The sequence below is a fragment of the Lonchura striata genome, chromosome 16 (assembly GCF_046129695.1).
Source record: "Lonchura striata isolate bLonStr1 chromosome 16, bLonStr1.mat, whole genome shotgun sequence".
Taxonomy (NCBI): Eukaryota; Metazoa; Chordata; class Aves; order Passeriformes; family Estrildidae; genus Lonchura; species Lonchura striata.
Window position 1 is genome coordinate 13399062 of NC_134618.1, and position 25196 is coordinate 13424257.

Genomic DNA, 25196 nt, shown 5'->3' on the forward strand with positions numbered 1-25196 from the left:
ATACAAAAACCAGACAGATATTTCTGGAAAAGAAAAAGCTATTTGAACTACCTAACTACAGTCAAATGACATTGAGAAAGAGCATGTTTATCTTTAGCAGCTGTCACAAGCCATCCAGGCAGGAACATGTGCATTTCCATGACCTATGCCTATTAAATTAGAAAAAAAAAAATTCAGAGCATTTTTTCACTCTTCCTCTCTACCAGACTTGCAAATATATCACTTATTACAAAGTGCCAATTGCATTTCCCCTTGCCAGGTACTTGCAGACAGGTGAGCCAAAAGGTGTGGTGTGACCTTGACAAGTGGGCCAGCTCTCCAGAAGGCAGGTGATGCCTTTGCCAAAGTCACACTGGAAACCATCAAGCCTAAATGAAAGGCTTGTCACAAAATAGGCTTGATGCCATCAACCTTGGCTGCTGCATTTGCAGAAAACCACCTGAAGCCACAGAGCTTTATCTCTAGAAATACAAAGAGCACCAAGTCAAATGTCATTTGCAAACACAGGAGCAAAACTGAGTACAAAAAACTCTAACTAGGTTAAAGCATCTTCTCCTAATGGAGCCAAGAGCAGAGCTGTGAAGTATTCCCAAAAGCTTGCCCAGATGAATAGCTGACTTCTCTTAACTGAGGATGCAGATACTGAACATATTCACAGTCAAATACAGATACCTCATTTCTGCCTTCCTTAGAAAAGTTAGCAGGATTTCAAGCCATCACTGAAGAGCTTGATGTGTATCACAGCAAGAGGATGACTGTTTCATTAAAACAGAAAATAAATCAACTTGGTCAGCAGGGAATAACTCAAGTAAATCCAGAATTTCATATTTCTTCCTACCCAAAAGATTTATCTTCCCTTTTACTACACTGCTCATATCAGAGTGTCTCTGGAAGACAGTTTAAACAAGCAATAAGAATTCAAAAGCAATTACAACAAGAACAACTTGTGCCAGAAAATGGTTCTTGCAATAGCTGCCCATTACTCCCTGCAGAGATACAGAAATTGTTAACTCTGCTGACAAGAGAGTTGAGAATAACGCAGAGAAAGGGAGTGAGTAAGGATTGAGTCCAAGATGTACTAAAAAAGCAGAGAAGAGATGCTCAAAATGTGAATCAATACATTTCTAGAAAAGACAAAACTCTGCCTGTGTGGGAAGGTTAGGCTCTGTGACAGAACTGTTCCTGCTTATAAAGCAAGAGGCAACAAAAGTTGAGAGCAGCTTCACTGCTGCAGAGGTTTCTACCACACTGTTCAAAATGGATCATGCTCTTACAAGAACACCATTCAGCAGGACATGACTTAATTAGGAAAAAAATCATTTTGCTGCAAAGTGATGACAAAAATACGTGCAGAACATCTATTTGAAAAAAATAAGCTTTGCCAATGCACTCCTAGAATTTCACATCAGTGCAAGGGAGGGAGAGAAGGTCCCATGCACCTCCACCTCTTACCTGCCTTGGCTACGAGGGAGAGTTGGCATGTTTTATCTCCTTTCTGTTGAGCAGGCCTGGCTCCATTTCCTACAAGCTGCTCTAACTGCAGTGAGAACTGCATTTGAAAGCAGGAGCCCTGAGCTCTTAATTCAGCTATGCAGGTCAGCAGTTTGAAAACAACCCCAAGCACTGATTCTGGGTGTTCACTAAACACAACAACCCCCAACACCTCCCATCTTTACTTCCAAAATGGGAATCTTTGCAATTATCCCAGCCCAGTGCTCTTGCCAGCCCAATGCAGTGCTTGCTCTCATTCAGGTAGCTCACTCCAGGCTGTGGGTTTTGTAGGTTAAGACAAAAAACACTTCTCATTCTGTCTCAAACAAAAAAATGCATCATTTATAGAAATAGCAACAATTTAGGAAGCTCACTTCTAATACCTTACAACTTTGTTGAATATTGTTTCAAATGAGAAAGATTATAGCTGAAAGCAAAACATTTTCCTATTTACTCTATGCACATAACAGCTCCAAACAGCAAGAAATCTTTATGCTTATTTAAAATTCATACTGATGAGAGTTAACAAACTTTCTAAATAAAAATCTGCTTCAGGTCTTGCATGTTACTTTGGATTTCTCTATCTAGCCCAAGATATCACTGACACTGACCAGAAATGGATGAGTAAATAATCCAATCCACCATGCTAATTTCCATGCTATGAGTTATTTTAAAATAACAAACAACACTTATATAATCACAGCTAGTTCAAGAGAACCTTGAGGCACTTATCACATTAATCTTTTAACTCACTAACATTTCAAGTTCACTGTGCCCTTTAAGAAATGTTTGAAAATATTGTGCTGTGCTTTTGCTGCTCCAACACACATTAATTTTTCTCTCTCCAAGCAGTGCATGGACAAAGGTACATTTGCAAGAATACTCCCTTTTAAAAAGTAGCTTGTGAGGGAAGAGAATATAACCCAGGTAAAGATAAGCTTCCATCAAAAATATTCACTGGGAAAGCAGTCCCAAGGGAGGACAGATTTGAGCTTCAGGACAAAGCTTACATAACATCTTCACAGGGCACATAAGCAAGCTTGTCAGAGCAGAAGCACTTTAACAATGCTAAAAAACTGAAGTACTGTAATATTCATACATTTCCAATTTCCTCCTGCCCAAGTTGATGTTGCTATGTTGGCTGTTAGATACAATTAAAACTGAAAATTAGACCTTTCCTGGCCAACCCAGCACAGAGCTCCTCACTGCACTGATGACAAACCATGGACAGATGATTAAAGCAGCCCCTTTGCAGCTCCCTCAGAAGCAGGAATTCATGCTCTAGGCACTGATGAGGTTAAGCACTAACCAGGAGTGAGTCACTCTCAAAACACCATCAAGATAACCTGCACCAAAAACACTCAGAAAAGCTTCTTCAATTATACAAATCATATTTTGGCCTTATCAGCACTGACAGATAAGCTCTTCTTAATAGTTCAGTGCATTTTTCAGCAAACTGCTTATTTCTCAACATGAACAAAGGTCAGCTGTTCCACACTTTGTGTCCCTGTCCACAGTTTTGTGGGCAGAGAGATGGACACAAACTGTTTTTACTCACTAAACCCCACTCACCATTCCCCACCTCCATTTTTCAGAACCCTGGTATTAAATAAATCCTGCAATTCCAAACTAAAATGTCCTGTCCCTTCTTCCTATTCTTGAGTACATCCCCTCATTTACAGATTGGCACATACACATTCAAATGAAAGTAGGACCTGAAAACAATCTTCTCTAGTTTAGGTCCTGTCAAGTCCTTTGCTATTGTAACTCATCTTTTCCACAACCCTGTGGAGCAGTGATTTGGATACCTTTGACTCCACTGGAAGCTTCCTTCAAAACTTTAGTCTTTCTAAAAGTAACAACCTCCTCATAATTGCATTCATGGCAGGGTTACAGCAATTTGATTTAAATGCCAGTGCAAGTCTAAAGCATAGATGGTCCCTTTTCTCACCAGTATGGATCCCCCTTCCTTCTCCTCCCTTCTATCCATGAATTTCCTGGCAGCAATTACATCTCCCACCAGACTCCTCCAGAGGCTGTTCCATTCCAAACTCAGTGGAATGGCTCCCAGGCTCCTTCCAGCAGCACTTTCTGCATCCCCCACTATCTTCCTCCACACTGGGTGACCAGAACTCTGAGAAGCATCTCCAAAGCCCCCTGAACACTGTCACCTCCATGGCAATTTTCCTCCTGGTGCAGCCCCTGTGTGAGAATGAACAGTCATTTTAACAAGCACACAGCCCTTCTGGTCCTTTTTACTGCAAGTGCTACATCTTCTAAAAGAAGTTTGCATTCAGCTCCCAATTCCATGGAGCATTATGCTTTGTTTCATTGAATTTTGTCCCATTTCTGCACTCTAATCCTCAGGGTCATTCAGTTCCGCATACCCAGCTTTTGTGTATTTATGAATCCTCTGAGCTTGGCATCATTAGCCAAGTTTTATCAGCACACACCAAATTTTTGCACCAAAACCATTAATAGAAATACTAAATAAAGCAGATCCTAAGGCTAATCTTTGAGGAATTCCACTTATCCTTGCATTTTCCTTTCATTAATACTGAATCTATCCATGCTTAAACAATTCTTATACATCCTACAATTCTTCTATTCATTTCCATCTTATCCTTCATGGTTTATATTATCCCAAGTGGTTCCTGTTTCAGTGAAGTTCAAAGAAATAAGATTTATTGTGATTTATTTGATAAGATAATCAATTCTCTAGGCAAAGTAAGCTGTTACATCAGTCTGGTACAATCCATCTTGGTATTCCTTGATCCAATGAAGAAGGGAGATTCCTTGCCCTGTAGCTAAAGGCTATGCCCAGGAGTTCAGGGGAGCAGCACACAAGAGTTTCAATCCTTACTGAAACATTTTATTTTGCTTCTGTTCAAAAAAGGCCTCTGCATTTAGAGAAGAGCTTTGAAAAAGACATTGCTATGCTAAAACAAAATCATCCCCAATATGCATGTATGGGATGTGTATTTTTGTTTAAAAGTTTCCCTGCAAAAGCAAAACTTCGGGGGTAAGTGAGGGATAATGCACTGCACATCTAAGGGAGATGGGAGGCAGGGCACATCAACAGCCCCAGCTTAAAATTTAGAGCTGAAATACTGAAGGATGCTAAAATGGAAATGGAAAGGTAAAATTAAAACTGAGCTGGAGATTATAGTGGTTATTGGGTTTTTGGAAACGATCAAATGATAGGCTGCATAAAAATCAAGCACAAGCATTTGAGCTGTCTGACAGGAGCAAACCATCCCCTTGCTGATTAGTCTCTGCTATTTAAATGATAATTTCACTTTAAGGCAAACAGGGCTGCCTAATGCAATGAAAGTGGCTCTTTAGAAGTGTCTGTATTTTTGAAAGCTTCTCCTTCACAGCAGAGTGAGCAGCAAAGTTGGAGCCATTTACACATAACATGGGTCACTACATACTCCAAAGAGCCAAGCAACTTCTACCCAACTGTTTTCCAACAGTGTCAAACAATACTGGCAGGAAATGCAGCAGCAGCTCAAAATTTAGTGTCTGGCTGGTGAGCCCCCCATGGCAAATGAAACACCTGCTATGGAGCAGACAACACCAGCACACATTGCTAAATTACTCTCCACATAGTTCTTGGACTCAAACTACTGAAGTTCCTCAAATCATCCTTCACCAAAAATGGACAGTGTGCTAAGCTTAACAGCTTTTTCTGTCTCCAGAATGTCAGATCTGTGATCCTGGGAAGACAATCTCTTGAACTGCTCCCAGAGCTTTGAAATGCAAAGCAAGGACAGATATATTTTTGATCTGAGCTTGCTTACTTCTCACTCTGATTATCTGATTATACATTACAGCCTTGCTCTGCCTCAATGTCAGGTGCTCATCCATTTTATTTCTATCTCTCCTTTAGCCTCCAGAGTTATTACTCTGATATATTCAAATGGAAATAAAAGCATTAATGGCAAAGGAGAAAGAACACTAATATTTTCAAACATCAGAGATAAGTACAGCATTCTTTGGAGAAAATTAGTATCAGATATGAAAGTCTGGCAGGAAGTTTTGCCCAGCTTTTCAGTCAAGAACTGTAAAACACAGACCTACAACACTTAAAAATATCTATGAAATGTGGTTGCTTTATTAAAACTAATTGGATAAACCCCAAGAGAATGGGAGAAAACTAAACTCTGGTTACAGCACAGATTTGACATCACACTTCCAAGCATCACATTTAAATGCATTTAGCTCCCAACACCCAAAGATGGATTGAAGTCTCCCAAAACTGCATCTGACTGCTCTGAAGCCTGCAGCTTCAGAATTTGAGATTACAAAGGAGCATTTTCTCCCCACCAGGCACAGTAAGTGTTCCGTCATGGAAAGCTAAAACCTAAGGCAGTGTGGAAAGTGAAGAATAATGTACATTTTAAAACAAGAGAACAGAATAATGAAGAACAGAAAAGCTTAGAGCAATACTCCAGCATATTCTGCATGTCACATTCAACAGGTGACAACTTCCTCTGAGACTTCTCTATGTAAAAACTGGTGGTTTCAGCACATGCACAATTGGTGTAAGACAAGCTCAAGTAGCTTTCTCTTTAAACTTGTACCTCACTCTAAAGCCAAAGACACCCTTTGGAACTGTTCAGGCACTTCCCCCTCAAGAAGCTGCTAAAGGCTGCTGAGGCAGTGCTTTCATCTTTCACACAAGCTAAGTCCTACAAATCCTGAGCACGTAGCCTTTATTTCTATATAAACACAATGATTACCCTCATCATCCCTTCCACATCCCCTGCCCTGCTTTGGTACAGCATAACTATTTACGCACCAACACCGGAGACCTGATGAGGGAACAGAGCAGGAATGGGATTGCTGTTTCCCATTCCAGACTGCTTTTTTGCTCTGCAAGGACACTTCTTTTACTGCAGAATTCACAGAACCAGAAGGTGCCAGGGAGGAACAGAATGTTTTAGGACAGACATTGGAGTCAGAAGCCCCAGGTGAGACAGGAATAGCAGAACTGCTCTAAACTGGGACTAACTCATCGTGGCAGAACAATGCAAGGGAAATTCATTCAATAATAATCCCTGTGCAGAAGCCAGGAGAAAGCCCTGTTCTGAGGGATATGGGGGAATATTAGCAACCTGCATACATGAGCCCTTTTCAGAGAGTGAATTCTTTAGCATTTCCCAAACCTTCACCTTCAAGAGAAGGCAAAAAAGTAACAGCAAAATGCAGTACTGTGCCTGTACAGGACAATAGCAGATAATCCATCCATGAGATAAGCTGAGACCTCATAACCATAAAAGTTTATCTAACAAGCACAGTGCTTTTTGGTTGTTGTTTTGGGTTTTGGTGCTTGTTTGTGGTGGTTTTAATTACTTGTTCCCCCTCTGCAGCATTTATTTCCCTACTGGGAACCCTGGGAATTCCCACTGTGAGGAGACAGTTTGTTTTACACTGGGAATCTTGTAAACACCAGTCATGCAAATTTCAGTCTGTTCACAGATCATAAATTATAACTATTTATGAAAAACTAAGACATAGAACATGAAGCTTCAATATCCTCATACTATGCTAATCCAAGTTTTCTCCTCCAATTAAGGACACAGTTCTAAAGTTGGCTCCATCAGTGACCAACCCAGACAAACCAAACTTCTCACCCTCCAACAAAGAAATTAGCACTGTAGTTCAGGTCAGTGGTACAGTTAAAGGGGGCAGCCAGCACCAAATGCTTTTAATTAGACTGATTTCTTGCTTGGTGACAAAAGACCACAGGGCTACAATAGGCTATCCCATAAAAATATTTGCTCCACTATGGCATGATCATGCCAGAATTATGGCATTACTGGAACCAGCAACAATAATCCCTAATCTTGTCTTGATTGGCTGCAGTTAATTAAGATTCCAGAGTAACATGAGTAATTCAAATTATTTCAACATGCACTACTTTGTATATCTGTCAACAGATTTTTTTTTTAAACCAGTAACCACTTAGTCATAATGGACATTCAGAGAAAGACAAATTACTACCTTGTGAGAAAGGAAAAGATTATGAGTTTCATTCGCTACTGCAAAGATATTCAATGCCACAGTAACTAAGCATAGTTAATCAAGATTCAAAAAGGAAAGTAGAGAACTCAAATATTCTCCTTTTTCTTCTATTCACTGAAAAAAAAGAGCTCTAATCCACCACTAAATGCAGAATCAAGAAATCTGATTCCCCTTTCCCTCTCTCTCCTCCCTTCCCCCAGCTCCAAAAGCAGAATGTGCATAGAAGGACTTCCCGTACTGAGTGTAGCACCTGGGTAATTATGAATTACAACTGTGCAAACCACTGTACTAAATAGAGATGCTTGCCACTTAATTAAACCCTTTCTTAGAGAGGAAATGCATACACATTCACACTATCTCCTCTCTTAATTGGTCTCAGACACTGCAGGAAGTTAGTCCCCAAGATTTGTCAGCCAGCCAGCCCACAGATGTTTCCGAAAGAAAACCAGGTCAGCATTCCCAGGTTCACTTCTTTGGCTCGTGGTGACAGGTCAGCAGATCAGTGTCTGCTGTCTGCAGCGGGCAGCTCCACCAAGGGAAAATGGTTCCTCAGCACTGGCCCAAAATCCTGCCACACTGCACTTCCCTTGGCAGGCCTGGCCTGTCCAGTGAGCCCCCCAGAAAGCCACAGCAGCTCCAGGAGATCTCGCTGCTGCAGCCACCTGCACTCACCCCAGAGGGCTCTGTGGGCACTCCCCAGAGCCAGACTCGGTGAACCCCAAGTGTCTCTGGACCAGCCTCACACCATCACTACAGGGGACCAAGACCTGCCTGACCCCAAAGCCAGAGTGGGATGTGACTCAGAACACCCAAGCCCATGACCAGAGTCTCTGAGCTCCAAACAGGAGTCCAAGCATTCACCTCCACCTCTAATTTCCACACTGTATTCCATGGCCCTTCAGAAAAGGACAGCTGAGATCCTTATTGTGGAAAAAAACTGAAATTATTCTGAAAAGCTGTATGAACAAAATCTTTTTGTTTTTCCTACACATGAACACCAAGCCTGAGCTGAAAGTACGACTGGCAACAGAAAACAGTGCTCCAAAAAGGAAAGACTGACTTAAATAGGCCATGATCAATATATTTGATCAGCAATATAAAATAACTCTGCTGTGTATACAAAGATCTTTGAGCCCAGCAGGTGAATCTGTAAAAACTTTATACTCATTACTTCCATTAAAAAAACATGAAGCAAAATAAGAAACAAACAAAAACAAGCCCTATATCACACATTACTATTTATTACCTCAAGAAAGAAAAAAAGCTTGGATTAAAACTCCTCAGAAGCTGTTGTTTGTGGCCCACCTGGCAGTCTTCACTCACTTGTATGACTCTTCAGCCAAAATCCAACCTTTCAAAACTTGCACTCTTCTGTCACTTATGGAATAACACAAAGACAAATTTAGCATTAAACTTTGTCAGCTGCTATCAATGGCTATCAGTACCTTCAGTATCTAGAGTTACTGCCTCAGCTTTAACAAATACCTGATGCACATCTTTTTCCATCACTCAGTACTCCAGGCTATATCTATTTAAGGATAGCAAATCACTTTCTAAATTCATTAGAGGACAAAAACAATATCAACCAAACACAGACAAACAGCAGCAAAAGAGGCTTATTTAGATTAATAGCTCACAGAACAAGCACCCTCATTTTTTACTTGGGCATCCTCTACATGCTGCAGAAGGGAAATGCAGAACAATAACAGTGCTGTACTGAGAATGCAATTCTAAGGCTTGGGGTGGGGAGAAAAGAACCAGGCTGTGAAGAACTCCTATTAAACAAGACAAAATTAAGAATACGTGGTGTAAACATGAAGTTTACAAAGTCAGCTAGAAAAACAGTGTTTCATATTCCATCAGAGAAATCTGCACAATTTTCATACCAAAATACAGCCCAGAGTACTGGGCAAGGAGACGGTGACTCCATGCAGGAAAGTTTAAAAGTTCTGCCGGCAGCAATTACGAGTTTTTCTGAGAGCAGCCGCCCCTTCCCAAGGCTGATGGATTCACACCGGGCTGGATCCCAGGCTGGAGCGAGCCTGTTCCTTCTGCTCTCCTGCAGGACAGCGGGCGCCATCTCGTGGGAGTTCTGAGCTTTGTCACCCAAATAAAGCCGCTGCTGTCACCTAAAACCTCCCCCGAGTAGTTTTCTGTTAAAATAGATTAACTGTTTAATGACAGTAGAGGAACTTTCTGGAAAATTTCTCTAAGCTAACCGTCCAATGCTGAAAAAACAACCAAGTGTGTCACGATTAACATGGTTTGTCCGTGAAGATGGTCAATCAGTGAAGACGGTCAATAACTCAATTACTGGATTTTGAAGAAATAGAAACCACATCAGCACATCCTGGAGAAACAGAGTACAAGAAGCTTGTTTTCTCAACACAGCCCTTTCCTAATAACAGTCCTAAAAAAGCCATGTATAAATATCCTTCTATAGGCCAGGGCACTCCAAAATAAATAAGGCTTTCCACTCACAGAGCAAGAATTTAACATTTTGTGGTTTTTTTCCCTTTACAGCTGAAACCAATTCTACAGCAGAAATATCAAGTCAGAGCAGCACATGACAAATGTATGAAAATCCCTGGCAGCATAATAGTAACACACAAAAAAGACCTAGCTCCACAATAAAAACCAGAGCCAAGGTAGGTAGTAAGAAGCTCAAAAAATCCAAAGGACATATAACTGAACACAAGAAAGATGACATAGATTTATAATGTATACACATGAACCCTATATAGCACATATGATGAGTCCCATTTTATTATCTAGGTACAGCACAGGGATATTTTGCTATACAGCTACAGCTGTCTTTGTTTCTACTGTTTATAAAAAGAGAGAAAGCCCAGGAGCTTACAAGTGGAATCCAGAACGAGCAAACAGAAGATTAGCCAGAGTCAACTGTTAATGAACTTGTTTTCCCTCCACAAGGTGAAGCATTATAAACACTCTTCCATTGTAACCAAAAAGAGACCAGTACTAAAAACAGTTGGATTACCACAACACTCATGAAAGCTGCACCTCCTTCCCGAGTATTATTACATAAAATTACACTGCAATGGCTGATCATAAGCCAATCTGACAAAAAGCCTGCTGGGAGCAGGCAATCAGTGAACAGAAACCACTGAGAGCAGACACTGAACAAGCCCTGTGGAAGTGCTGGAGGAAATGAAAAATCATCCTTTCCTAAAACTCCACACACTGCATGCGTTTCCCTTACATCCTCTGTACCAATGAAGAACCTGATAAGAAAAGATGAGAAATCCTAATTTATTCCCTTTTCCCTTTCTTATCTAGTTATTAGCAAACAGAACACTCCTCTGGCCCTTTGGGACAATCAGCCAACTTGTTTGTTTCTTTTCTACTATGAGATGGGCAATTAACTCTTCTCAAACTTTCACCAACAGCATTCTCCAGGATCCAACCAGAACAATGATCTCTCACCATCTTCATCACCCTCACCAAAAATTAATGTAATTCATGCTGTAAGAAGTCTGAGCAAGAAAAAAAAAAGAACAATAAGGGAGGGAGGGGCAAATCATCCAGTCCCACTTGCTCCAATTGCATGAAAAGATGATCTTTCTCAAGAGCAATTCCCCTTTCTGTAGAAGGTGCCATTAATAGCACTAAACAATATGGCCCAATCACAAAACTAGCACTTCACAGTGAATATTCTGATTTTAAATGAAGGAGTTATTATACTTCAACAGGCAGAATCACTTGGCTCCATTTCTCTCCCACTGTGAAATTACCTCGTTAAACCTTTAACAGCTTGAGGTAAGTAAAAAGCTTTTACTCCAAAAGATTTTGTGAAAAGGATTCCTACATTTACTCCAAAAGATTTTGTGAAAAGGATTCCTACAATTTCTGTCCATACCTTACCATAGGAGACTTAGCATAATTCCATCTTCATCTAAATGTATGCAGGAGAGAACCTCAAGCACGCTACCCACCAGCAAGCCTCTGAAAAAGGTTTCTTATCCTCATTAAACACTGAGAAAATTAAGGGAGGTTTCCCAAGCTGGAACAAAAGTATCTTTTACATGAAGCAGTGATGTGTCCAAACCATATGTGCATTTCCAAACAATCCTGGGTATGTGGAATGAATGGAATGGAGAAACAGCTGGCAAGACGAGGTTCTGCTGCTCATGTTTTACCCTTGACCCAGTGTGAAAGGTGATCAATGCTTATATAATTTATAAAGAAGCATCTTATTTTCTCATGTAATAACACTATAAATATTTAGAGGAAATAAAACAGTGTTGAAACATGGCACACAAAAGATTCATATATACACAGAACACCTTCTGCAGCAGAAGAGAATGATCAAAAATTCCACTATTTCCAGCTTATTTTTATACCACATACACAGGGACCTTTAAAAATCTGGTTCACTGCTCCAGATGTCAGGAGGAGCTGTTGAGTACCAGCACACAGACCAGCTGGTGTTACAAAACACAACTGGGGAGTGGCTTTGACAAAATAACTAAAATAACATTTCTTCAGTTGCTTTAAGGAAAGAAAGTCACAACATGATCTAGCAGCTACTTTTGATATCCAGATTTCAAAAGAAATATGTTTACAACAGTTTGCCACAATACATTCTTATTTCTGGACATCTAAAATTCCTAGAAATTCACTTATTATGCAAGTGGAATCTCTAACTAAACAAAAATGCAGCTATACACAAAAAGTTTCAAAAATTCAAAACTGATCCCCAGCCTCAAAGACATTACTCCAAGTGACTTGGTGAAAAACATTTCTTAGCTCCCGAAGTTACTTTTAAAATTGTGTTATCTTATTTTCTTCTCATATATAATAAAATGTACTAGAAGAGGTTCCACATGAAGAAGGGACAGAAAGAAAGCATGACCAACACACTTAAGAGATCAGAAGACAAAGAGGTAAGGGCTTAAAAGTCTTACTTCCCTCCAGAGCTGTGAGCACATACCTGATATTTAAGCCAGTACTCTGATCCAGTTTCTCCCAGCTTTGCAATTTTCCCAGAAGTTTCTAAAGTGAAGATTAAAAGTAGAGTTAGACATAGACACATGTTCTCAAAACTCAAAACCAGAGTTTTCTCATAATCCTCCATGCGAAGTCAGTGTCATTCCTTCTCCTGCTATGGATTTCCTGATCTTATCCAGCATTTTTGGTTTGTCATTCTGCAGCCCTGGGTACCAAGGTTCTTCACACACACCTGTTCAACACTACCACGTCTGGACAGAGCTTGATGCCAGAAAAAGCCTTTCCAGCAAAAGAAAGGTAAAAGAGAAACATCAAGGCTAAAATAGAAACTATGATGAGATTATTCTGTACACAAAATCTACAGCTGAACATTAAATATCCCTTTTGCATTTTACACCCTCCTTGCCATAATTCCCCTCATGCTGACCTTCCAGTTTGGGAATGTCTGGTTTGAGTCCATTAATTAAAGGAGGTATCATATCTTAAGTAACACAATACAAGAGCCTCAAAGATAGGACAGGCAAAAGAGGAAACTCCTGTTCTGCTCACACACCAGATGTTCCCAGCTCCTCACCTCATTTTCCAATTCCACAGTCACTAGCTGTGCTTGGACTTTCTCGTAGCGTTCCAGCTTTCTTTGCAGACCTTCCACTTCCTCTTTAAGCAAACCATTGTTTTCTTTCATTTCCCTGTGATGAAGAGAGACAATTATTACAGGTTCATGCAATTCAATTCCCTTTGACAAACTTTCAGATATACAGGAATCCCATGGGAATCATGACATTCAACTGACACTTCTATAACCTTCACAGCAAAGCTACTGGTACCAAAAAGTAGTTTTATTGAAATTTCTTTTTCTACTCTAAATATCATCCTAATTATGCCAAAACAAGCTGAAGCTTTGTGTCTGCTTTACCATTTGTCAAAACAAGGGTAACAAAAGACTCCAAACTCTGCTTTTCAGTCTGTCTGTAACACAACAAGCAGTACAGATCTGGGGTTTGGAGCACTGCTTGGTTTTACTTCAATAGAGGTGTACAAGGGTGAAATAAAACTGTATAAGAACAAATTACCTTTAATCTGTTGGTATGTTCCAATGTAGAAAAACAACCATGAGAAAAAATTCCAAGACAAACAATTTAAAATTATAATGAAATAATTACAAGACCAAAACCTGGGAAAATTACTTAATTAAAAAAAAAAAAAAAAAAAAAAAAAAAGCTGGCAAGATGACTCATGTAATTTTACAAAAAGACAAACAACAGCAACAAAAACCACCCAACACTTTAAGGCAATTTCTTTCACATTATATTTAATTTTTCAAACTGATTAACACTTTGACAATCCAGAAAGCCTGCTCTACCCAATGGCTATATCAGAGTACTTTAGAAATTTAAACAAGACACTTTCTAAACACTATGCTGGAACAACAGGTCTTTAACACAGTGTTAACAATAGCTAAGCAAAACCAGTTCTTAAAGAAATGTTCAGCTGCCTCTTCTCCCTACAGGAAACTCTTTCCCCAAGCTGTACGGAGTTCATCACCACCTTTAAACATGAGTTTTGTTCTAACAATCCAAAATCACCACCCAGGACAATGAATGCACATTCTGTGAGGCTCCTGTGTTCAAGAAGATTCCTCAGATCTTGTCAGATCCTCTCATCTAGTAAGCACCACAACACTACTCAATTCATAAGCAGTATTTAAATGAAATACTTTCTTCTGAGCTTTCCCATGTGGAAACCCTAAAGAGGGATGTAAAATGCAGACAGTGCAGCTGTAGCATGTATAGAAGAACACAACCCTCAACACCTGAACCCTTCCTTCACCTGAAGTAGGCATTTTCCTCCCTGAGCTGACGCAATTCACGTTCCATTTTTGGGAAACGAGCCAGTTCTGCCTTCATGTTCTTGACAATTACAGCATCATGTTCCTGCTGGGACAACTTCTGCTCCAGATCCTGGAAAACATGGGATAAGAACAGGACAGCAATGAGTAAGTTGGAATTTGTAAGAGCTATTTCTGCATTGTACTTTTTAAGCTCAAATCAAGGACTGGAATGAAGTTGGAAGGGGACTCAGGAGATCGTGTTTTCCAATCCATGCTCAAAGCAGGGATGACTCTTGTTTCACTTTTAATACCTGGGCTGGTCTCTTCTCTCTATATTTGCTTAGTCCAAATTCATAACAAAAAACCCTCAGTTACTCATTAAAATGATCCTCTTCTATCAACTGAACCAAATCTGTGATTTTCTTGTCCTCTATCCCTCCACCAACAAAGTGCAGAGGAAAGCAAGAATTAGGTACAGAAAGAAACACAAATGTGCATTTCAACATTATATTAAATGTTGGGAAGTTTTCCACTAAAAAAACTGAATTATTTAGGGCTGTGTTGTAGACTTATATCCTGTTTTCCATCTTTTCATTTCAATGGAGAAAGTCTCCTCTTGCTGGCAATCAGGTTGGTTTCACAGCAAGGCAGTGCCACTGTCAGCACTGCTCAAACCAAAGTAACTCCCCACATCTGCCTCTGCCAGGAAGACAAGACAAATGAAAAAGATACATTCCCAGCAACCTATGTGCTCATTTGGAAGCACAAAAAGCATCTCCATACTGATGTTTAAGATAGTGCAATTACTTGTAAAGCTTTCAAAACTACACTTTCTAAACACAACTGCAGAGGAAGGATTTTCTGGGAAGCAGAAAATAACTGTAGCTGTTGAGCTCATCACACACCATTTGAAAAAAAGATCACTCTAAAAGCAGTCTTTTGCAGAGCAAATTGGCACAAAACCAAAAAAAGCATTCCCACAGAGCACTGCTTAAAGATATAAATCACCTTTCTATAGAGAAAGCATGATTTTTTCAATCAATTGATATAACAACCAACTCAGGTACTTATATGACAAACTAACCTTTTACTTCTGCAATAGCTAATTTTTTAAAAAGCAGCATTCTGTTCTTCCACTGAAGGAATTAAAATCTAAAGCTTTTTATAGGTCACAAAGTTTCTTACCTTAATCTTCTGTTCATATTCTGTCAGTAAGGACTGGCTTGCTTGCAGTGTCTGGATCTGCTGACTTGCCTCCTGCCATTTCCTGTTAGATGAAGACAAGAGGAACTTGAGCACCCAGAATTCAGGTACCACAAACAACCCACCTTCAGAAGTTTCTGACCAACAGAGTCAAATAGCACTAACATCGTAAATGTTACTCTTACATAACTCTTTCAGTCTCACACTCATATCAGTTCCCCCTTATCCAGAGACAAAAATACCCATTCATTTTAATAAAAAGAAGCGTATTGAGAAAAATACAAAAAAAATCAAGCCACTTGACTCCGAGAACAACGAATATATACTCGGAGTAAACAAAACTTCACAACTTAGAAATTGAAGAGCTGAAGTAAGTGAGCAAGGAAAAACACACTCATAACTTTCAATTACCCCTCCACTATGATTTAAGGTTTCATATTTTTGATCTGTTCAGTCCATAAAGTTCAGATCAGCCTTTCCCACCCACATCCCTTCTGTTAACTCTCCACCAGGAACACAAAACATCAATGAGACTTAAAGCTCAAGTTTGTGGGGTTTTTTCCTCAAGGTACAATTAATATTGCACCTCAGAGCTGGTTTCAAACAACAGTTATAACCTGCACACCCAGATCAAAGAACCCCTTTGAAGAGCAGAAATCAAACACCATTGAAAGTTTTCTCAGTGATGACAGCTGCACAAGACTGAAGTTCTGTTTGCCTTTTTCTCCCTACAGTCATTCATCCCTTGCTTACTTTTTTTCAACATCCAGCTGCTCCATCAGTTCCTGCTTCTGAGAGTCTTGGCTTGTCATCTGCATCTCTTGGTTCATTATATTCCATTGCAGCTCTGATATTTTCCCTTTTAATACAGTGATTGTCTGAATTAATGGGAAGAAAAAAAAAAGCATAAACTCACAAGGCTGTGACTTTCCAAGATGGATATTATGGATGGTGATAGAAATCATTTCCAACTAAAAAGTATTAACGCAGTCTTAGAAACAATCCCACTGCAAACCTTCAGACCTGTAAACCTACCTCAAATAAATGCAAGAGAAAGTAATTTTGCACTTTCACTTGCCATCCAAATTGTCATTTACATTATCTCTTAAATGGGTGACCTCAAACTGGCATGAAAAACATCAAACTTTAAAGTTAGGCGATATTTTTTTCTATATATATTAACTCTAAAGAAAAGCTCACAAGTTTGTTTCAATAGCCATTAATCAGCTCCGTGTAACAGAAAAAGAGAAATATCTCAAAACATTGCATATGTAGTGTGTCTTCCAGATGGAGAGACAGATAGAATTCTCATTTTGATACTGATAGGAATAAAAGAACACAGACACAGAACTGCAGCACACATCTTCTAGGTGGGTTTAGTTTCCCTAATGTACCATCATTCTCCCCCTGGTTTTAATCACTGATAACTGGAACATTAAATCTGTTTACCTGCTTTAGCACATTGCTATATTTCCAGTGACACCTAGGCAGGTGCAGGGCTTAAGGAGTTAGTGACTGCTAATCAACAACTGCTACAGGAAAATTACAAACTAAATAGCTGAACTTAACTATAATGATATCTGAGAAGATTAAGGGTTGAGAAGATGGTGTGGGCATCCAAATACACTGAAACTGTTACCCAAGTATTCATTCTGCAGTAGAATGCACAGGCACTTAAGACACTTCAGGAAGACACACTTGGTTCATAATGTTGCCACCATCCACTCCACTGCTCTTGACTTCCCTGAACACTTTCCTATATTATCTCCTCCATCTTCTTCACACTTCTGAGCCCAGATGCTGGATGTTGACTCACACTTTTTTTTCCTCTTTCTCCATATCATCTCTTCTAAGAAATCTCTTCTCCTTCTGACCTGCTCACTTGTATCTGGGCTTGGTTTGTTTCTAAACTTTGACAGAAAAGACACACACCACGAGTGTTTATTCATTTCCAGGTGAACCTGGAGCTATGGATGGATTAAAATTTACTCTGTTCTTACTTCATTAGCTTCAGCTAATTTGTTCTCCTTCTCTTGCAGCTTCTTACTCATTGTCTCCATGCTCTTCTTGTAAGATTTGTTCATCTCCATTTGTTCTTTCAGTTTATTTTCAGCCTCTGTTTCCCTTTCCTGGTACTGCTTTATGCGCGTGAGCAGCTCCTGGTTACGGTCAGCCTCTCGCTGGCCAAGGGAAAAAACACAGAGAGACTTAAGAAGAAAGCAGCAGAAAGGTGAAGCCATTTTTCCTACTTTTTTCCTCATTCCTCATTACTATGATCATCAATGGCAATTGCTTCATCATGAAGCAAAGTTACTCAGACCACAGCTTTACTCTAGCAAGGACAAAAATTTATCAGCAGTAACTCAATGGAATTACCCAAGGAATTACCCAGGGAAATGGAGCTGGAAAATTAAGAGACCACATCTTCCAAATCCCTTACACTAAGACATGACTATGAGAATACAGATGTGGCTTCAAAGACTCCATTGCACACTCTCCAGCAGATTAAAGATGAAAACGTTCAATCTCCAATTTAAAGCTGACCCATAAACAAAAAATTGACTTTCAGAAACTCAGACCTCAACACCTGGGTTAACAAGACCAACTTCCCTCTGCAACTTCTGGAATTCATTTAAAAGAAAATATTACCAACTAGAACAATAAATATTCTTGCAGTCTGACAACCTTTCATATACCATTTAAGTTTACTCCTACCACAAATTGATCAATACTTATTGAAAAAAATGCATAGTAAATTTCTTTGCTAATCAAAGCAACTGGAGACATGGATTTGCATAGTAAGCAAGGATTATGCAAAGCAATGTGAGGTTCCTAAAACCTTTATCCACATGACTTGGAAAAACACAGAATCTGAGCAGGGGAATTACCACAGTGCTGGATTAATGCTGCTCCCTTTTTTTTGTACCAGTATTTCAAGGGTTTCTGTGACTGACTCAGCTACATTCCAGTTTGAACTCTTCCTGGCCTAATCCCACATCACCTTACTTCAGAGGAAGAAGGAATTTAGTCACTGACTCCCTATTTCACAACCACACATTAAATCTGTCACCCTCATAAAATACAAAAACATACTTATTATTTTTTTACTGATTTCTTTTTCAGTAATCACCCACATAGAAGACTTTCATTATGCTACAAAAGCCACTGATCCACAGCTTATTTCAGTAACATCGTTACACAAACATACGTGGGCAGAAAAGCAGAACCCAATAAAAGCTATTAGGCCCTGAGTGAGGCTCAGTGTTTTATCAGTGCAGGCTCTCTTGCGTGACACTGCATGGCTGGAACTGCTGCCATTCCAATTAATTACAGTCACACAAACTAAATGCTTGCAATTGTGCCAGCAGAAGTTTAAACCCTCTAGGAGAAAAATTATTAAATACTTCTGGGAGAAACATATAACAAATCCCTTTTGTTACTGCTACCTATGACAATTTCAGTGCTAAGCTAACAGAATCCAGTGATCAGATCATCAGTCTGTGAACATAACGAGGATTCAAGACCACACTCTTGCGCACATTAGCAAGTTAGTGCAGTGCACTGAGAGCGGACCTGCAGAGCAGTTCTGTAGATGCATTGGTGCTGGCAACTTGACAGCCACGCCCGCAGTAAATGCAAACACAATAAATGCATTCCAGAGTCACTGAAGTCCTGCTCTGAAGACAGTGTCCATTAGCAGTTGGAGAACACCAGGCTTGCTCCTGGAATGCACCTTTCAGCTTGGTTTCACTCCAAAGAGTAACTATACACATTCTGAGACAGACACTGCACACCAAAGCACATCCCTGACCCAAATCATTGATGTAAATGCTCTCCATGTGTTCTGGCTTAGGCCATGCTCCCAAGCCATGAGCAGACATCCACTCACCTCATAGTTCCTGGCATTGGTATTAGCTGCCTTCTCCAGCTCGATGCGAGCTCGTTTGTGGCTCAGCTCCATCTGCATCTTCTCCCGTTCCACCTGCAGCAGCTGGGATTTGGAGTGGATCTGCCCAGCCTGTTCCTCCAGCTGGCCAGTTCATGTGTGAGAAGGGACATTGCACACCATTAACAGCACAACAGTATCATGGTGCCCTGTACTGCTCGCTGACACTAACTTGCCATTTTACAAACTATCACCACATTTGTGGCACTTCTCACACCAGCTGTAGATGGGGAAACAAAGAGTTCAACACCATGCTCAGAGACCCACACCAAATCAAGGTGAATTGGAAAGAAACTAATTCCTGGTTCCTAAATCAGAATTGCTCAATCTCTAGATGTAGTCTGACAAAATCTACTTTATCTAAAAAGCTAATTATGAATTCTCCAAGCCTAAGAAGCACAGATCATGCTCCAAATAAAACTAACTGCTGAGCAAAATAACACATTTTTCCACAACCTCTACAACGTTCCACTTCATTTTTTCAGTCAAATTACCTGAGAGCACAGACAATACTATAAGAACTACTCACATCCTGATGATGTACATCCAACACACAGCAGATGGAGACTAACCAGAAAGCCTCCTGCAACTACTGCTGCCACCAGAGATGTAGCACAGACAGAAGCTTAAACTTTTGTCAACGTTCCAAATGCAAAGCAGATTTACATTAAAAAGAAGCAAACATTTTTTTACTTGGAGACTGAAATAGAAATTATATTAAGATACAGAATAGAGATACTTCCTTGCAGCCTAATAAACAGTTCCTGGGATCTAAGATTGTCAATTTACTTTATGCTTTATGAGCCTGAAGCAGCTAACAGCAAAAAAAAAAGTAAATAACTCAGGTGGATAAGAAAGCACAACTGGTTTGCATATCAAAGCCACAGCTCAATGCAAGTCTCCTGTATGTGTCCAGGCAAAGAAGCCTTTAAATCCTGAAAAAAGGTAACAAAGTGTCTTACCAGAAAAAATGTTAAAGTATAAAGCTCCTTTGTTCAGCATTATGAAAACAACTCATAATTTAATTTCCTGAGCTGCTATACAGATATAACTAGCAGGGAATAAATTCAAAGAACCTTTCTTAAACTTTTATAAAACAGAAATAAAACTGACACTGTAAAAAAATTAAATATATTCTAAAAATATTCCAGAACGGTGGCAGCAAGCTTCCTTTATTTGTTTGTGTCAGTTTCAGAATGAACGGTCAGAACTGAATGAAATTCCCAGCTCCTAGAATCAAAAGGAGCACATGGCCACACTGAAGTGGTGCTGCAGGAATCACCAAGATGAGGACTCCTCACCTGCATCCTCTGCTGGTACTGCATCTGTAAGGAGCTTTGACTAGATCCAGGTGTAGCCAGCCCAGACACTCCCTCCATTCGCTGTGAAATGAAGTTGTTGAGGGATCTCAGGGTGGAGAAGACAGTGGTATTATTTTCCAAGTCCTCCATGGCTCTGGAAATAGACAGAAAATCATCAGCAAAACACTCAGAGCAAGATGCTCTGCTAAAGAGGGATCCATCACTGCCCTGAGGAAAGACTAAACACGAGGTCTTCCCATTTACAGGGTAAGAATCAATCTGCAATCTGCACTGCTGGGATCCACAGAAAACATGATCCAGGCTGACATTGTAATTTCCTCTGAAATGAGAAAAAGATGCAAGACAGCATCTTCTTCTCTGACCAAACCAAACTCATTTTTCTTCCCCCTAATTTTTGAATCTGATGGGAGAAGAACTAACTCCACAGTAGCAGCAAACCCTTCCTGCTACACAACTTGTCTCTGGTTTCCCAGAAGCACTTTGGACTCTAATTTCCAACAAGTCTTCCCAAATCCACTGATCACTTGTATAAGTGAAACTGCATCGAATTATTTATATAATGAGATACAGCTTTTCCTCCCAATTTAGAAGCGTACTAACTAAAAGGCCAAAGAGAAATCAAGCATGGTGCTCACTCAGGAAAGGCTCCAAGGTTCCCCAGATTTCAGGAAACCTCAGGTGAGTCCCTCCAGTGACTGCACGCTCCATAAATCCCCAGGAACACCGGAAAAGGTCCAGGACCAGGAAGGGCAGCCACAACATCCCCATGGATGCAGCACAGACAGAGACCTGGGGCTGCCTCGGGGCTCCTGCACTCCCGGGGTTACACAGCAGTTACTGTTTGTATTTACAGCATCACGAGCAGGAAGCATAAGAGCGGCGCAGAACCAACAGATCTGCCAAAACCCAAACCGAGCTCTGGAGAACTAAACGCACCTGCCGGCAGGCAGCTCCAGCAAGCCCGTTCCCAAACCTCCCAGCGATTACGACGACACTTCGGTGTGTGTGACCCGGTCCGCTCCAGAAACCCGTCAGGGTACGCAGGGACCCGCGGCGGGCAGCGAGCACCGGGAGCGGCCGCGGCGGGCACGGGGCAGCTCCGGGCACCGAGGGGCTCGCCGGCACGACTCCCCTGGGGGAGAGCGGGGCGGGACGGGCGCGGCCGGAGCCTCCTTCCCTCCGTTTCCCCCGTCCGCGCCCCTTCCCCGTGCCTCCCTCAGCGCTCGCCGCGCGCCCCGCTTGGATCTCCCTCCTCACCCCGGCCACGGCGTCTCGCGGGAACTCCGCGCCCGCCTCTCGCGAGAGCGGCGGCGCCGTGGGCCGTAAGGGCGGCATTATGCGCGCAGCCCTCCGCGCGCTACCGTAATGCCCCGATAAGAGGCGGTGAAGCTTAGAGCTCGGGCCGCACCCCCAAAAAGCGCCCCGCGCCCTCCTGCTCCGGCAGGGATCCAGCCAGCAGCCCCAAGGTGGTGATGAGAAAGGCCTGGAGTCTTCAAAACAGCCTCTCATATAACTCATGCCACGGTCAGCCCGATAAAAGCAGCGTTTAATATGAAATTTGTCGCTTTCAGATAAGGCAGCAGCTGAATTTATTTGTGCAAGCAGATTTCTGGCAATTCAGTCATTCTCCCTACTGGGATCTTAGGAATATCTTGTCTTTTCGCCTGAGAAACACCACTGGCCACACCTAGAAAGCACTGGGGAGATGAGCTGCGTGGCCATGACCCTGTCCCACTGGCACTGACGGGATTTAGGAGTGCCAGGAGGCAGCAACTCCTAAATATAACCTGTACTGTGGGAGAGGCAGCAGAGCCATGGGGCTGAACATTCCCAAGTCAGCCGTGCCTCTCACATGGTTGTGCTACACACCATGCATGACAGATCCTGATGTGCACAGACACATTTTCTATTTTTTACCTGTGACCTGCTAATAAATCACACCAGCTTCTGAAAGGCACTGAATTGGCTCAAACTCCCCTTTGCTCATGTTCTCCTCACGTTCTAACGATCACCTTTATGGTCAGTCTCATGTCTGGCAGCATTAACAGTGCAATGATTTTCAGGCACACATTAAAAACTCGTATAATCAGCATTTTATTTTAATTTCCATTACTCCATTCCCAGAGCTTGCCTTTCAGATTATTCCTCTCCATTCCCAACCATTTTGTCTGCAAGTATTTGAAAAGCCTGATGGACTTAAAGAAGAGCAACAAATTTTCCCAAGGTCTTAATGGTGGGATTTTCCTTTCAACACCCACTAAATTGAGATTTCCAATCCATGTCAGAGAATCTGCAGCTCATGACTTTCATTTCCCTCTGTACAGCCTTGCCAAGTAATAAGATTCCGCAGAGTCCTTCCGGCTGGCCTGAGGCTTTATAGTTCTCACATCCTGGAACTGCTCCTTCAGTCTGTTTTGCAGCAGACGGGCCTCGGATCCATCCCAGAATTTACAGAGCATCGTTCCTTTTGGCTTTAAAATGCTTTGGGACATATCCAGAAGGCCTAAACACAGACTGATCAGCTTCTGATGATCCAGCTCTTTGATGCCCGTGGCGTTGGGTGCCATGTCACTCAGGATGACATCTGCCTTCCCCAAGGGAAGCAGGCTCTGGATGGCCCTCAGCGTGCTGGGCTCTGCCATGTCAGTCTCTGACAGGAAAACCGCTCCTTCCAGGGGAGAAATCCTCAGCAGGTCAACACCAAGCACGAAGCCAGTGGGGACAGCAGCATCTGTAAGGAGGAATGACACAGGGAACACTCAGAGAGGCTGCAAAAAACTGCACATGCACGAGCTCTGTGTCTGTCAGTAGACAAAACCCACCACCTGCCACAGCTGCCTTCTCCTCCCCTGGCAGTTTGCTGGATTTGCTATAATCTCATCCATTCAAGACACAAAAACTCAGCTACTTTGGATAAACAAGGAGGCTTCTTTTTGGTTTTCTGCTGCTCTTATAAGGCTGACAGTCCAGAAATCCTGGATAATGCTGCAGATAACACCTCACTTTGTAAACATCAATGGCTTCACCCATATAAACCATGCAAAGAAGTTGCTTCCATTTTTTGAGAAGGGAAACAATATTTTAAATAAGCCAAGGTAATTGCTAGAAGTCACACCTATTTCAGAACTGGATGAAGGGATCTTCCCGACAACAGCTAATCAGCTAATCAGATCACTAGCACCACATGGTATGTTTTATTTCATAAACACAATTTTTCTATATGAAGAATTACTAGGCTCACCCTTTCATATTTTTATCAGTGACTCTGGCACTTGCCAGTACCCATGTCCCCTCCCCACATTGTTACCATCATAATATTTCCTTGATTTCATAGTATTTCAATTTACATTCCATAGTATTTCACAGATCTGTCACACTCATCAAGAGGAGTATCACCCCCATCTTGCCTGCCAAAAAATTGCACTTACCAGTACCTAAGGCATTGACCCTCTGTACAGCAACCTGGCTCCAAGCACCAGGTGCTGCTCCACAGTCAAGAACAGAAAATCCTGGACGAAGAACACGGAGCTTGTCATCAGTTTCCAGCAACTTGAAGGCACTCCGGCATCGGTAATGCTGTTGCTTCGATGCCTTGACAAAGGGATCCTTCAAGTGCCGCTCCAACCACCTCTGCTCAGCTCCAGTTTTCCTCAGAAACTTCACTGTGGTGTGCAGGCACCTGCTCATGCAAAGCCAGGAAGAGAGGCAAGTTAGTAAATAACCACTCTGTGTTTCAGAAGTCTCTACAGTAATTAATTCCAGCCACTACAGGCAGCCAGGGAGGGTGTGGAGTCTCACTGTAGGGAGATTCTCACTACAGCTGGACACGTTCCTATGTCACCTGCTCCAGGTGACCCTGCCTTGGAAGGGTTATTTGGCTAGATGGTCTCCAGAGGTCCCTTCCAACCCAAACCATTCCCTGATTCTAAAAAGAAGCCCCTAAATTTGAGATTTTTGGCACCTTTACTTATCAGGTCCTATCACAACAGCAGGGTCAGATTTTGGATGAGGCCTCACGTGTTATCCTGAGCTAAGGGGGGAAAGAGATCCCACTCCAGCTTCTGCTCAGGTGTTTTACGGACACGACATGGCAGAGTGAGCCCAGCACTCCTGAGCTGCCTCAGCGGGGCCGCTGCCCCCCGCGACCGCTCAGAGGATCGGAGGGACGCCCGAGCTCCTGCCAGCTCCCGCCAGAGCAACCAACAGCCACGGGAACCGCCGGGCGGCATAACCCTAAAACCCCAAACACCCATTAACCCATTCCCGAGTGAAGCTCCGGCACGAACGACACGCCACCATCCCCTGCGTGGGGTCGCCTCAGCGACCCCGCCGCGCACCTGCCCCCGGCAATGGCGGCGCCGCCCGCGGCCGCCATGGCCGCCGCGGCCCGCCCCGTCCCGCC

The 25196-nt window shown here is 41.9% G+C and overlaps 2 protein-coding genes across 5 annotated transcripts in view; both read right to left on the minus strand.

Moving 5' to 3' along the window:
• The window catches only part of MAD1L1 (mitotic arrest deficient 1 like 1), a 345813-nt gene extending 323733 nt beyond the window's left edge, over nucleotides 1-22080 (minus strand). The window contains exons 1-9 of one of the 4 annotated variants that reach the window (XM_021539694.2): nucleotides 22052-22080; nucleotides 20774-20927; nucleotides 19416-19556; nucleotides 17527-17706; nucleotides 16280-16404; nucleotides 15509-15590; nucleotides 14323-14453; nucleotides 13067-13181; nucleotides 12476-12537 (exon numbers count right to left, since the gene is read on the minus strand). In XM_021539694.2, coding sequence (XP_021395369.1) covers nucleotides 12476-12537; nucleotides 13067-13181; nucleotides 14323-14453; nucleotides 15509-15590; nucleotides 16280-16404; nucleotides 17527-17706; nucleotides 19416-19556; nucleotides 20774-20923 — 986 coding nt within the window. In that variant the 5' untranslated portion in view covers nucleotides 20924-20927; nucleotides 22052-22080. Of the gene's footprint in view, nucleotides 1-9407; nucleotides 9660-12475; nucleotides 12538-13066; nucleotides 13182-14322; nucleotides 14454-15508; nucleotides 15591-16279; nucleotides 16405-17526; nucleotides 17707-19415; nucleotides 19557-20773; nucleotides 20928-21429; nucleotides 21457-21730; nucleotides 21990-22051 lie in introns of those variants that run through there. The other 3 variants (XM_021539693.3, XM_021539695.2, XM_021539696.2) reach the window with 3 other exon arrangements.
• Nucleotides 22081-22872: 792 nt separating this feature from the next.
• MRM2 (mitochondrial rRNA methyltransferase 2) lies at nucleotides 22873-25183 on the minus strand. Its single transcript, XM_021539637.2, has 3 exons — nucleotides 25132-25183; nucleotides 24223-24473; nucleotides 22873-23525 (listed from the first exon to the last, which is right to left on the minus strand). The coding sequence occupies exons 1-3, from the start codon at nucleotides 25167-25169 to the stop codon at nucleotides 23101-23103; spliced, it is 714 nt and encodes a 237-aa protein (XP_021395312.2). The 5' UTR covers nucleotides 25170-25183; the 3' UTR covers nucleotides 22873-23100.
• Between the last annotated feature and the right edge of the window lie 13 nt (nucleotides 25184-25196).

Coding starts and splice junctions, on each gene's coding strand:
- MRM2 (XM_021539637.2), bottom strand. CDS start 25,169: ATGGCGGCCGCGGGCGGCGCCGCCATTGCCGGGGGCAG. Junction 24,474..25,131: donor GCCGCCATTGCCGGGGGCAG/GTGCGCGGCGGG, acceptor TTGCATGAGCAG/GTGCCTGCACACCACAGTGA. Junction 23,526..24,222: donor GGTCAATGCCTTAGGTACTG/GTAAGTGCAATT, acceptor TCCTCCTTACAG/ATGCTGCTGTCCCCACTGGC.